This window comes from Vitis riparia, chromosome 11 (genome assembly GCF_004353265.1).
Source record: "Vitis riparia cultivar Riparia Gloire de Montpellier isolate 1030 chromosome 11, EGFV_Vit.rip_1.0, whole genome shotgun sequence".
Classification (NCBI taxonomy): Eukaryota; Viridiplantae; Streptophyta; class Magnoliopsida; order Vitales; family Vitaceae; genus Vitis; species Vitis riparia.
The window spans coordinates 18,652,148-18,666,214 of record NC_048441.1 but is presented as its reverse complement, the minus strand read 5'-3'; the positions used below and the strand labels follow the sequence as shown (position 1 = coordinate 18,666,214).

Genomic DNA, 14,067 nt, shown 5'->3' with positions numbered 1-14,067 from the left:
AACCATAAGTTGTAATTTCATTGGCTATCCTGAACTATCAAAAGGTTTTAGATTTTATTGTCATGGTCAAGGCCTTAAAATTGTTGAAACTAGACATGCTGTGTTTTTGGAAAATGAATATTTTAATGGGAGAACTAAGTTTAAAAAGTTAACCTCTAATGAAGTATCAACACCAATGATGGAATATGGCGTGACTCAAGAGGTTTCTTGTAATGAAAATGAGAATGTCCCAACTACATAAATATCTTTACGTAGATCACAAAAAGAGAAAAGACTTGTTATATCAAATGACTATGAAGTTTATCTTAATGAGTGTGATTATGATGTTGGCTTAGAAATTGATCCTACTTCTTATGATCAAGCCATCAATAGTGAAAATTCAACTCTATGGCTTTATGCTATGGAAGAAGAGTTGAAATCAATGAAAGATAATGAAGTTTGGGATCCTGTAGAATTGCCTAAAGGAATTAAAACTATTGGTTGCAAATGGATTTTAAAAACCAAACATGATTCTAAGGGCAATGTCGAAAAATACAAGGCCGGGTTAGTTGCAAAAGGATACACTCAAAAAAAAGGAATCGACTATAAGGAAACATTTCTCCTGTTTCTAAGAAAGATTCCTTAAGAATAGTCATGGCTTTAGTAGCTCATTTTGACTTAGAGTTACATCAAATGGATGTTAAAACTGCCTTTTTGAATGGTGACTTGCATGAAAAGGTTTATATGGATCAACCTGAGGGTTTTCAAGATAAAGGCAAGGCACATATGGTATGTAAACTTAAAAAGTACATATATGGTCTAAAGCAAGCTTCTAAACAATGGTATCTTAAGTTCCATGAAATTCTCATCACTTTCGGTTTCAAAGAGAATCTAGTGGATCAATGCATATACCTTAAGATCAATGGGAGCAAAATTTGTATTATTGTATTGTATGTTGATGATATGTTGCTTGCTAGAAACAATATGGGAATGATTTTGGAGACCAAACAATTTTTATCCAAGAATTTTGATATGAAAGATTTTGGTGAAGCATCCTATGTGATAGGAATTGAAATTCATCGAGATAGGCCACGTGGATTATTAGGATTATCCCAAAAGAACTATATTGAAAAAGTTCTTAAAAGATTCAACATGCAAAATTGTTCTAGCAGTGTTGCTCCTGTTGTGAAAGGGGACATATTTTGTGAACTTCAATGTCTTAAAAATGATCTTGAAAAGAAACAAATGGACAAAATTCCTTATGCTTCTGCAATAGGGAGTATCATGTATGCTCAAGTCTGCACTCGACCAGACATAGCTTATGTGGTAGGCATGCTTGGTCGATACCAAAGTAATCCAAGTATTGATAATTGGAAAGCAGTTAAGAAAGTATTGCATTATTTGCAAGAGACTAAGGACTACATGCTTTCATACAGAAGAACAGATAATCTCGAGATTATTGGTTATTCTGATTCCGATTATGCTGGCTGTAAGGATACCAGAAAGTCTACATCTGAGTATATTTTTATGTTTTCAAATGGACCTATTTCATGGAAGAGTCATAAGCAATCGTTGATAGCTTCTTCTACAATTGAGGCAAAATATGTAGCATGTAATGAAGCCACATGTCATGCAATATGGTTGAGAAACTTTGTCTCAAGGCTTCATGTTATTGATTCGATAATAAGACCTGAGAATATATTGTGATAATAGTGTTGTTGTGCAATTCTCTAAAAATAATAAGACTACAAGAATATCAAAGCACATTGATATTAAGTACTTGGTTGTAAGGGAGAAAGTTCAAAATGGAGTTGTCTCTATTGAACATATTAAAAATACACTCATGTTGGCAGATCCATTGACAAAAGGTTTTCCACCTAAGTTTTTTATGGATTATGTTACGCGCATGGGCTTGGTGGCAAGTTTGTCAATTTTAGATTGATTGAGAGTGTAATGTATGTGATCACATTATAATGAGAATAAAGTTCTTGATTATGATATATTGATGATTATTATGTTACTTTTATACATCATTTTTGTGCACAATCTAGATGTTTAAAAGTTGATGGGACCATTATGTGAATGAATTAGCATTATCACCTTAATGTTGCTAATGTCATAAAAGTCATTGATTCATGTTAATGGAGGTGCTAGTACTATAATCCTTGAAGAATATTGGATCGTTGTGTGATCCAATCATTTCAATGATTTGGTGTTAATGGTTTCATGAAACATAATCTTAAAGTAAAGGATGCCTATTTTGAGAAATTTTTATGGTCATATTATGTTTTAATCTATTACAAATATAATTATGTAGGCCAAATGGGAGATTGTTAGCTTTTTTCTTATAATGTGTGACCATATATAATTATATTTATATGAATATTATTTAAGGGTATCAATTGATAGGTAGGTGAATCAATTGATTGGGCATCCAAGAGTCTTATGTATGGAATACTCAAATTACAAATGGGGAGTTAAAAAATTTAACTCATATGAATGTGGTTCATGTCACCCCACGGTCCACGTTTGTAAATAATATAATTAATATTATTATAACGACTCGCACTCAACCATATAGATATTGTCCGCTTTGGGCTCAAAGGAGTCATCACAGCTTTAAAAGACAATATTTACATGGTTGGGTGCGGGTCATTACAAATGGTATCAGAGTCGATCTCCGACCCCGGTGTGAGGATTTGTTTGGCCTTGTAAGGGGTGTTTGTTTGTTTGACCCCACAATCCCATGGGACACAACGAGAACCTTGTGTCTACATGGGGGGGTGTTTGTGACATCCCACATCAAATAGGGCTTTTAAAGTAGTGAGGGTCATTTTAGACCCAAAGCGGACAATATCTACATGGTTGGGTACGGGTCGTTACAATAATATTAATTAAATAAATTTAAGAATATATTTAAATCTAAGCCCTCAAAACACTATAAGACCTTATGTTCATGTCACCCCACAGTCCACGTTTGTTAATAATATAATTAATATTATTATAACGACCCGCACCCAACCATGTAGATATTGTTTGACTTTTGAGTCCAAAGGGACCCTCACGGCTTTAAAAGCCCTATCTGATGTGGGATGTCACAAACACCCTCCATGCAGACACAACATCCTTGTTGTGTCCGACGAGATTGTGGGGTCAAACAAACAAACACCCCTTACCGGGCCAAACAAACCCCCACACTGGGGCCAGGGATCGGCTCTAATACCATTTGTAACGATTCGCACCCAACCATGTAAATATTGTCCGTTTTGGGCCCAAATGGGCCCCCACGGCTTTAAAACACGTCTACTTGGTTAAGAGAAGTCTCTACATATGTATCACTAGAAATTTTTTCCCTTATCCGATGTGGGATGTCACAATTATCATATTACCTTTGGACGACCTTAGGTTTATGTCCCGCCCCATGGTCAATTTAACTAATAAAATTCAACAGGTCGGCAGCCTCTAAAGAGGAATATATCATTTTTTTCTTCATATATTTAAGTCTCACAAACAATAATATTTTGAAAATTTTTAAATATTTTATTTTGTATATAAAAAATTATATTCGTTGTTTTCAGTTGTAGTGATGCAAGAAGTATCAACTCCTTATGAATATCATTGTCTATTTAAGATTGATTCTCATGTCATATGTGGCATTTTAATGACAAATATAGTATTTTAAACAAATCTTTTTTAAGATATGGTTGTCAAAAATTTATTTCCAATTTAAACCTAGAGCATATAAACTTGTCCAATTTTTTTTTATGTCCACATATTTTATTACAATTAAATATTGTCAAGGAGAAAAAATATGATGGGCCATCAAAGTTTTACAAAAAAAAAAAAAAAACCTGTACCATCTAAATTTATTCAAAGTTCAATAGAGTCCTTGAGTTTTTATATGTAATAGGTAATCTCCAAAGTCTTGTAGAATTATGAGGAATCATTAAGGTCTCAAAAGAGTTTATGAGCAAGTAATCATCCCATTTGATCAAAATATCAAATATCATTTGTTGTAATTGAATAATAAAACCGGCATTCTTCTAAACTCTCTACGTCTTGTCTCCTTTGTTATCTTTAACGCTCAAAAATTAAGTTTTAAGTATTGTCTCATTTGTTCATCTCTATCTCTCGAAAATTAAGTTCAATATCGTAACAATCGCTCCAAATAAATTCTTTAAGTGTTATCTCATTTATTATCTTTAGCTCTCAAATATAGTGTTAAAAAAAAACCTTTTTTTTTTTTTTAGTTTTAAAATATATTTATATGGTTAAGAGGGATATATATAAACTTTTTTCCTTATTTTATATGAAATATTATAAGGAAAATAGTGCATACAACAAATGAATGCTCAATATCTAAGTCTAATCATGGATAAAAAAACCATTTTGTGGATTTTAAAACATCATATTATTCATAAGGAGTTGTAAAATGTGGCTCATATTAAGGGAAAGACATATATGGAGAAAAAATGGCAAATATCGGAGTGGAGCGAAGCGGAACGATGACATTTGTCATTCAAGCTTGTATTTTGATTGTTAAGGGTGAATGATAAGTTGGGAGGGGGGAAAAGGGGACAACGCCCCCATGGTACTGTTCAAGGGTATTTTTGGAATTTCATTACTTGAGGGTTTATATAAACACCCTTTTACGTAACTATAATTTGATATATAGTGAAAGTCTTCTTTCTTGTTATCGTTGACGTAAACAATCTATCGAACCATGTTAAATTTGTGTGTCTTTTTTTCATTTTTCTCTAATTTTTCACCAAAAATCATTGAATGAATATCAACAGGAGTTCCAAGAAATAGATAATTTATAATATGTAGAAGCTCTTACGGTCCAACTTCCACTTTCTCTTTCATGTGATTTTTATGGTGCTTCATAATTAAGAATTGGTTTATCCAAATGCTTATAGGCCTAGGTCGTCTTTTATTTTCCACTAATACTTGACTTACATTGTAATCTTGGTTGAGTAGATGTCTTGGAACTTGAATTATTGTTATGCTTAGAATTAAAATCAAATGGTAAGTATATCTCAAAAAATTTATTTAGAATCTAAATACTTTTACAAGTACTTAAATTAAGAGAAATTGTAAATGATTTAACTGTTTTCTATTATAAATTTATAATAAATTGCTTTAAAAATATTAAGAAAGAATCATTACTGTCAATCAAAACTCATGATCATACAGTTTTTAGTTTTTATTTTTTTTTATAAATGTCACAGATACCTAAATAATGAGAAATTGAAAATGATTTGACTATTTTCAATTATAAATATATGAGAAAGTAGTTTGAAAATATTGAAAAGAAATTAGTATCGTCAATCAAAACTCAAGATTATACCAGTTTTAGTTTTTTTTTTTTTTTTTTTTTTCAATAATGGTGGTGATTAATGGCTTTTTTTTAAATTTTAAATCAAAATTTATGAAAGATTAAAATTTAATTTTCTTAATTCTACTAAAGGCATTTCTATGTTTTAAAGCGAGTCCAATGTAAAATTAACATCAATAATAACAAACAACTTGCCTATATTAATTTAATAAATAAAGAAATCACTTTTTTTTTTAAATTATAAAAACTAAAAAATTGTTACAAATTTTAAAATTTTCAGTCCATATCACATTGGTAGAAATGTAATTTGGCCACTTAATTGAGGGTTTTAGAAAAATCAATTTGAATAAATATAAGCAAATATTTAAATCTAAGCGCTCAAAACACTATAAGACCTTAGGTTCATGTCACCCTACAGTCCATGTTTGTAAATAATATAATTAATATTATCATATTACCTTTGGACGACCCTAGGTTTATGTCCCACCCCATGGTCAATTTAACGAATAAAATTCAACAGGCCGGCAGCCTCTAAAAAGGAATATATCATTTTTTTTTTCTTCATATATTTAAGCCTCACAAACAATAATATCTTGAAAATTTTTAAACATTTTATTTTACATATAAAAAATTATATTTGTTGTTTTTAGTTGTAGCAATACAAGAAGTATCAATCTCTTGTGAATATCAGTTTCTATTTATGATTGATTCTGATGTTATATGTAACACTTTAATTAAAAATATAATAATTTTAAACAAATATTTTTTAAGATATAGTGGTCAAAAATTTATTTCGAGCATATAAACCTATCCAATTTTTTTATGTTCACATATTTTATTGTAATTAAAATTTGTTGAGGAGAAAAAAACATGACGGGGCATCAAATTTCTTAGAAAAAAAACAAAAACTAGACTATCTACGTTTATTCAAAGTTGAGTGGAGTATATGTAATGGGTAATCTCCAAAGTCTTCTAGAATGATGAGGAATTATTAGGGTTTCAAAAGAGTCTATGAGTAGGTAATGTTCCAAATCTTCTCAATTTAATTTAGATAGAGAAAAGGAAAATTAAATTCAAATTTGAGACAAATATTTAGATAGGTATTCCTAAATCATTGTATTCTTTTCTTATTCATACAAAAAATAAAATATATAATTTAAATAAGATTAAGATATTTTTAATAAATCAATTTTATATTGAATGATAAATAATAAAATAAATAAATAAACAACTAGTTACAGGGCATAGGACTCTTCCAACTTTTTTTGTATTGTAAAATATTATATTATGGTCTCCCATCAGGAGTACGAAATCTGTACTATAACATGCTTCTAGGTCTAGTGTCCACTTTCTCTTCCACTTTTGAACTTTATGATCCTTCGTGACCCATAATTCGAAGGATTGGTTCATCCCCAAGCCTTCCTTTATATTCCACTACTTCTTTAAAAAATAATTTAACCTTGTTTTAAACAAATTCTTAAAAAAAAAATAGTTTCCAATTAAAAAAAAAACTCTAAAATGTGTTTTAAAAAGTTAAAAAACAATTATTTTAAACAAAAATAATAATATTTTTTTAAAAATAGTTTTAAAATAATTTCCTAGTTAGATAAGTTGATGGAGATAACAAATCCACTTCTTCGGACAACTTTTAGTGATATTTATTAATGATATAAATACAAACAAAAAATCATTAAAAAAAGAAATTTACGTTAATTAATATTAAATTTTTAAAAAAAATTAGAAACTTGGTGAGAAAGTAAAAAGATTAATTTTACAAGCACTTAAATCCCGAGAAATTGAAAATGATTTGATTATTCTCTATTTTAAATATTCGATGAAGTACTTTGAAAATAATTCATTACTATCAATTTTTCAAATTCAGGATTATAAAATTTCTATTTAATGATGTTGTTGATTAATGGATACTTTTTTCTTTTAAATCATAATTAATGAATGATTTAAATATAATTTTTCTTAATTTTACTAAAGACATTTCCATGTTTTAAAGTGAATTCAATGTAAAATTAAATACAAAAATTAACATCACTAATAATTTATAATTTTATGAGTACCCATGTTTTATGAATATTCTAAGAATATTTATAGTGATTTTCTTCCCTATTCATACTTCCAATGAAAAGTGTAATTTTGAGAAGAACAAAACAAAAAAATTATTTAACCTTTATAAATAAATAAATTTTATATTTTTGCTATTAAATTTGAAATATATAGATAAATTCAAATTCAAAGTTTTTTTTAAAAAAAAAAAACTGCAAAATAATATTTTCTCAAGAAATGTGAACTATTATTTTAAAATACACATATATTTATAAATATTTATTTTATTCTACTTTGAAATCCTAATTTTACACTAATAAGAAGGTTTTACCCCTACCCAATTTCTATTATCTTTGGTTAGAAATTAAAAGCTACCATACAATTTTTTAATCATATTTTAGAAAGTGTGGGTTTGAATAAATAAAAAAAACTCAGCTTGTAAATAAGAATTTAATAAATAAATAAATCGTTTTAAAAAAAATTATGAAAATTAAAAATGGTTACAAATCTTAGAATTTTTAATCCATATCAACATGTTCACAAACCCATCAGTTCACCTTGACAGCAGTGTAATTTGGCCACTTGATTGAGGGCTTTAGGAAAGCAATTTAAATAAATATTATAAGCAAATATTTAAATCCAAGCCCACCAAACCCTTGACGACCTTACGTTCAAGTCACACCACACTCCACGTTCGTAAATAATATAACTAATAAAATTTGATCCTTACCCGCCAAATAGTATATATCAATTTTTATTTTTATTTTGTCCTATTTCTAAGTCTCACAAACATTAATATTTTACAAAATTTTAAATATTTTATTTGTATATCAAATATTATAGTCATACAATTAAGACACATCACCTTTATGAATATTATTTTCCAGGATAGATTCTTATACCATATGTCACACTTTAGTTAAAGATATTGTAATTTAAACAAATATTTTTTAAGATGGTCTTAAAAATTATTTTAAATTTAATGACACCCTGTATTAGGAAATTGCCTTTTCAATTAAATATTAAAATATTTTTTAAAAGACAATTTTAAATTTAAATTTAAATTATCTTTTAAAAAGAAAAAAAAAAGAAAGTAATTTTATTTCTTCTTATTACTTCTTTTTTTTTCTTTTTCATAATTTAATATTCTCATTACACCAATTGATACAGAGTATTTTTTTTATCTACGCAAAGAGCAGTAACCTAAGATCGAAACAGATCAGTATAAAGTATTCTTAGATCTTCCATAATTTGACTTGAATTAACAAGACACGAGATTTTTATCACGAAAACGGGAGGAAAGGGAGAGGGTCCTTATCTTCAATCGTTCTCATCCACTAGAGCCCGTTCCTTGTTTGAGTGATTGTACACTCCTTTGGCTTCATTCATTGACCATATATTTAAAATCCAATGAATTATGGACAAGAAATTTTCTCTCGAGCTCCATTAGCATCACGGCCTTTTGATTGTCAATTTATTATTAACTAATCACGCGATACAATTTCTCTTCATCCACTATATATGGATACAAATCTCAAGCCAGTATATATCCATGGCCATTCTATAAACCCTAATATGTTTGAGATTCCAAGCCCCTTTCTGCCACCACCACCTCCACCTCCGACGGTCAAACACCAGCTGCCCATGTTGTACTACGGCCTCATCGTGGTCGGCACTGCCGCTTTTGTGCTTGCTCTGTACAATCTTATTGTGATCAGATGGTGCAGCAACAACCGGAGTAGATCACGGAGAAGAGAACATCATTTCTTTGATCCCAGACCGAGTCAGAGTTTTGAGAACATGAATTTGGGATTGGTGTCGAGTTTCAAGTACAGGAAAGAGGGGGTGGCTCAGGAGCAAGCGGCGGAGTATGAATGTGCGGTTTGTTTATCGGTTTTTGAGGAGGGGGAAGATGTTAGGAAGCTGCCAAAGTGTAAGCACTCCTTTCATGCTCCTTGTATAGATATGTGGCTCTACTCCCACTCTGATTGCCCACTCTGTCGCGCGAGGGTGGAGCCTGCTGTTGTTCATCGCCAGGCTCAGGCTCAGGCACAGGCTGAGGCTGAGGATGTGACTCAACCGGAGAATCCGAGAGGTGGGTTGAGAGATTCAGGCGAGTCAGTTTGAGATTGTTTGCTTCTCATCAAGAAGATGGGTAGATACATATTTGTACAACACAGGATCAGCAATTTATGGTCAGATTTTATACACTTTTTCAATACTTTTTGGGACTTTATAACAGGGGAATCACTGTTTTTTTTGGAGGATGGGGTTTGTGATGAACTTGTCGCAAGTTTCCAACAATCACAAGGCAGAGCAAAAATAACAAAAGGCAGGCCTGTTTGGTAGTCTGTTATTGAAGACAGAAAATACTTTTAGGTCAAGAAATGATTTCTCATGCATATTTTAGATCTCAAATAGAATTTTCATCCTTAAAACAACTTAGTACTGTTTTTAAAAGCTGTTTTTGAAAACGTTACAACAGTACCCGAAAGGAAATTGGTGAGTAATGTACTTCCAAGTTTCAACCCAAAAGCCCAAGGAATAATTTTATAATTCTGTGGAAATTTAATAGATTAACAGCTCCAGTCAATGACAAATAAGAAACCGTGTCTGCCTACATGCAGCTTTAGGACTTTATGTACACAGTTATGTCTGAATGTATGAACGTACGAAGGAGCAAATCTGCAACATCAGAAATAATTCGATAGAACTCCCCCATGGTTGCAAACCAAGTCAACAAATGCTGGGGTAATTTTGTCAAGTGTAACATAGCCAAAGACACAACAGATAATTCACAATGGAGCTAGTGAATATATTTTACAAGATATGTAAATAGCTACATTCTCCTCAAGTTGTCCAAACGTGCCTGTAAATCATTGTCGATTCCACTGTCGTCATTTCCTGTTGTTCCTGTTGCTTCGGCTTGTGCAACCTTGTTCTTTGCAGCTGGAGCAGCGACAGCGCCTGAGGGTGCATTGAGAAGCTGTGGATTGAATTAAAACATCATTGTTATTGCCTCAAAAATAATTCATTAGAAAACTGCTAGAGCTTAGTTCTGGAGGGCATGGAAGAAACATAGATAAATGAGAAAATAGTACCTCTGATTTGATATCAATGCCAATCTCATCAAGAACCTGGCTCACGAGCTCTTCTGTTTCTTCCTCTTCCTCATCCCCTTCCAAAGCATCATCCACGGCATCTCCCATAACCTCCATTGTCATTTCCATCTTCTCGTTCTGCCTCTCAAATTCTTGCATAATTTTCTGCAATGATGGTAAGTTCATCTGCCTGTTCATCTGGCCCATTGCCTTTGTGACACCTTTCATGGCCTGTCCCATTGCTTGTGTTGATTTCAAAGTCTGCAGTTTTTGAAATGGTCCAACTTTTAATATTCAAATAGAATATCCAGGAAGGTTCAAATGAAGTAAGTCTAAAAGACATAACCCTCACAGCTGGAGAAAAGGAAAATCGTCAACAATTCAACAAAAATCAAATGTGTCCTATCCCAAACATAGAAAATTCTTGGTTCCTTAGCGAGTTGAAACTTTTCTGATTAAATTTTGTATCTTTTATATCCAAAGCTACCAAGGCATGGAGTATTTCCAAATACTGATTAAATATTTTTACAATTTTTTTTTCTGATCACATAAAATTTTCCTGAAATTAGCTTTTTCCCATTGTCAAGCAGCCCTGTTAACCTGTTAAACTGTTAAATATCATACATCCACTTGAATTCATCTATACAAAGGAAAGCAAGACACCATTCATTTTTTATTGCTAAGCACAAAAAAACAATCAGAAGATAAATATAAACAATCTGTGAGCAGTTAAACACAGAAAAGGATGATTAAACATCGTCAGATATCAAAAAAGGATATCATATGATCCATACCAAACAAAAGAAAATAAAAGCTTTTTTTTTTTTTTTTTTTTCAGGAAAAAGGAAACAGAAAGCACTGTGTACCTGAATTCTAAGAGCCACCCCCTGGAGTTGTGATTTAAGCTTATAGAATTTTTCAATCTGGTGTCGCGTTCTGATAAGATCTTTTGCCATCACTTTCACAGCTCCCTGAAAACAGAAGTACCCAATTCAATTTATATGTGTGTGGTGGCTATGAAACTTGATCCATTTGTTCCCATTGATAATTCTAGAAACACAATAAATCTTAAAAAGGAAAGATGGGACTCTGCCCATTAATTATAAATACTGCAAGCTACAGGAAGTCAGCACTCCACATCCAACCCTTTCACATAAATACACAGAGCACAATTTGTTTGCATACAAAGCCCTATCAAACCTTTTAACAAACCAAGCTAGGTGAGCCCAACAACAGGCCAGAATCTTGCTTTAAAAATCAAAAGAGTCTAATATGGCTATGACCCCCCAACATATTTTAAAACATCTAATTTCCAGTGCACAGATTTGGAAGAAAGCTTTCAGTTCTAATGCAGAAATTGTATCAGGATTTTTGTTTTTCAAGAGAAGAAAGATTATCAATATGGTGATGAATCAGAAATGGTCAAGAACTACAACTTTTTCCTCAAATATAAAAAAGTTTAATCAAACATTGTAACTAGAAAATCGATTTGCTTAATGATTTTCACATCAACAAGTGATAGAGCAATAAGTTCCTCATTTTCAAAATAAACCAACCAAACCCAAATATAATTCCACATGGATGTCAACATATAGAATACACAATGCCAGACATGTTAAAGAATGATTGTTTTGTTCCAAAAAGATAAACTAAATCATGGATGAGTTATATTTGCCCTCTCCACCAGCTTTGAGGGGTAGGTGGGGTAAGAATTAGGTTCAAGAGAGCTCAAACTCTACCTATGGAAAGGGGCAGTATACCATGTTCAGAAATAAAGAACTATATTTGGTCACCGAAAAAAGAAAGGTTCACATTGTCCAAAAAGCACTCACCATCTGTCCTTGCTTGGCACTCTTCTTAATTTCTACGATGAGTTTCTTCTCCTGTGCTTGTAGACCTTGTCTTTCCCTTTCTATTTCCCTAATCGATTTATCCAGCATCCTTTTATTTTCCCGCAGAAGTTCTGAAGATCACAAGACCATAATCTCAGTATATAAATAGTTAAGTAAAATCTTCCTTTTCCATTTACAACTATTGATACAGGTCCATAATCAATAACCTAATTTGAAGCCACAGGGAATTTACTGCCAAACCAAAACTGAGCAAATTATTCACACAAAGAGTGCACGACCCTGCTTACATTCAGTCGATATAACCTGAATGTCCATGACATGCTTATATTTCATTCATTTTGATAATTAATCAAATCATCATATACAATTGCATGCAGTGTCGAAGCAATCTACTATATACTCATTGTGATCAATATTCTATGAGCTTGATTTTCATATGCAAAAGTTTTAAGAAAAGTACTGAAATTTATTTGAGAAACATCATAGAATAATTCTTTTTATTAACATGTGACACATCTGCCTAAATTCGAACAAGGTAGACGTGATAGCAACAAAAAGAAAAAGAAGTTGACTTCAATTAACACCATGTTTTTGCATAAAATCACAACATAGTCTTCCTTAATCAGTAAGTTAAGATGCCTCACAGTCATCGAAAAGTCAATCTCTAACACCAGGTTCATCATCACAATTTCGATAATCTAAATTGCACGATCGTCCAATTCAAAACCCTACAGAACCCTAAAATTCCATCCGGAAGCACCAAATGTGACCGATGATCTATCACAAAGATTGAACCTGATACATCAGACGAGGGAACAACTATATACAGTTATCTTGAGCAAGATCAATAAAAAAATATTCCAAATTTGGTATTTCTTTCAACTCGATCCCGAAATCAAATTCAAGCACCAATAACCCCTCACTCGATGCATCATCGAATATCAATAGCATCGAATTTGAATTCAATTTGCATATTATTCGAAGAGATTAACATAAATACACTTCAAAAAATCTAGAATACGCGTTAAAAAAAAAATTGATCCAGAATAAATCTAAGAAAGAAGAAGAGCATGAAATTAACAGAATGTCAGAAACATGAACCTGCAGGAGTCTTTTTCTTGCCGAAGAGGAAACTCATGGTGAATAGACCAAAAACTGCAACGACGAAATTCTCTGATCCGATCTGTGAATGAAACGAAGACTGAAGAAAATCTAGGCTGCTATTGTATATCAGAGATCGAAAAGGTTGCGTAAGCGATGGAGTCGTTGGGGAAGGAACACGGTTACACGTGGCAGATAAATGAAAGAGTAGGACCCGTTGAAGCTTCCCCTGCGAGTGCGATATTGTCTGGATTTGGGTTTCTCTTGGGCCTTCCTTTGATATAGTTGAGCTTCAGCCCAATGGCCTTCCCGCCACCAAGAAACTAAATCCGGACCTTTGGGCCCACTGAGTCAAAAGATTTTAACCAATCCATTGGGCCCCAAACCCACTAAAGCCCAATCCACTTCCAGTCCTTCTTGGGCTTGAGTATTTAGTTATTTAGTTTTTTTTTTCTCATATTAACCATTTCAAAAAAATATAAATATTCCTTCTATATACTTTTTTTTTTAACTCATTTCACTTATTTTTTTCCTCTTCCACATAAAAATAAATAATTTAAAAATATACAACTTACTAAAAATTTTAGTATTATTTTATTTTTTTATATTTTTTATAATAAACCTAACATTAAAAAAA

At 31.6% G+C, this 14,067-nt stretch overlaps 2 protein-coding genes across 2 annotated transcripts; one reads left to right on the top strand and one right to left on the bottom strand.

Moving 5' to 3' along the window:
• The first annotated feature begins 8,819 nt into the window (after positions 1–8,819).
• Positions 8,820–9,736, top strand: LOC117925461 (RING-H2 finger protein ATL16-like). The gene has a single exon (XM_034844473.1). It carries the CDS (start codon positions 8,897–8,899, stop codon positions 9,500–9,502), a length of 606 nt encoding a protein of 201 aa, XP_034700364.1. The 5' UTR covers positions 8,820–8,896; the 3' UTR covers positions 9,503–9,736.
• A 184-nt stretch (positions 9,737–9,920) lies between these two features.
• LOC117925460 (vacuolar protein sorting-associated protein 2 homolog 1) lies at positions 9,921–13,574 on the bottom strand. The gene is made up of 5 exons (XM_034844472.1): positions 13,431–13,574; positions 12,309–12,439; positions 11,343–11,447; positions 10,477–10,737; positions 9,921–10,361 (listed from the first exon to the last, which is right to left on the bottom strand). The coding sequence occupies exons 1-5, from the start codon at positions 13,465–13,467 to the stop codon at positions 10,215–10,217; spliced, it is 681 nt and encodes a 226-aa protein (XP_034700363.1). The 5' UTR covers positions 13,468–13,574; the 3' UTR covers positions 9,921–10,214.
• Positions 13,575–14,067: the final 493 nt, after the last annotated feature.

Bases quoted from the DNA above. Each gene is read 5' to 3' on its own strand.
- LOC117925460 (XM_034844472.1), bottom strand. From the start codon at position 13,467: ATGAGTTTCCTCTTCGGCAAGAAAAAGACTCCTGCAG. The intron at 10,738-11,342 runs GTACACAGTGCT...CAAAAACTGCAG, and splicing joins GGGTGGCTCTTAGAATTCAG to ACTTTGAAATCAACACAAGC. The intron at 10,362-10,476 runs GTACTATTTTCT...TTCAATCCACAG, and splicing joins GCATTGATATCAAATCAGAG to CTTCTCAATGCACCCTCAGG.
- LOC117925461 (XM_034844473.1), top strand. From the start codon at position 8,897: ATGGATACAAATCTCAAGCCAGTATATATCCATGGCCATTCTATAAAC.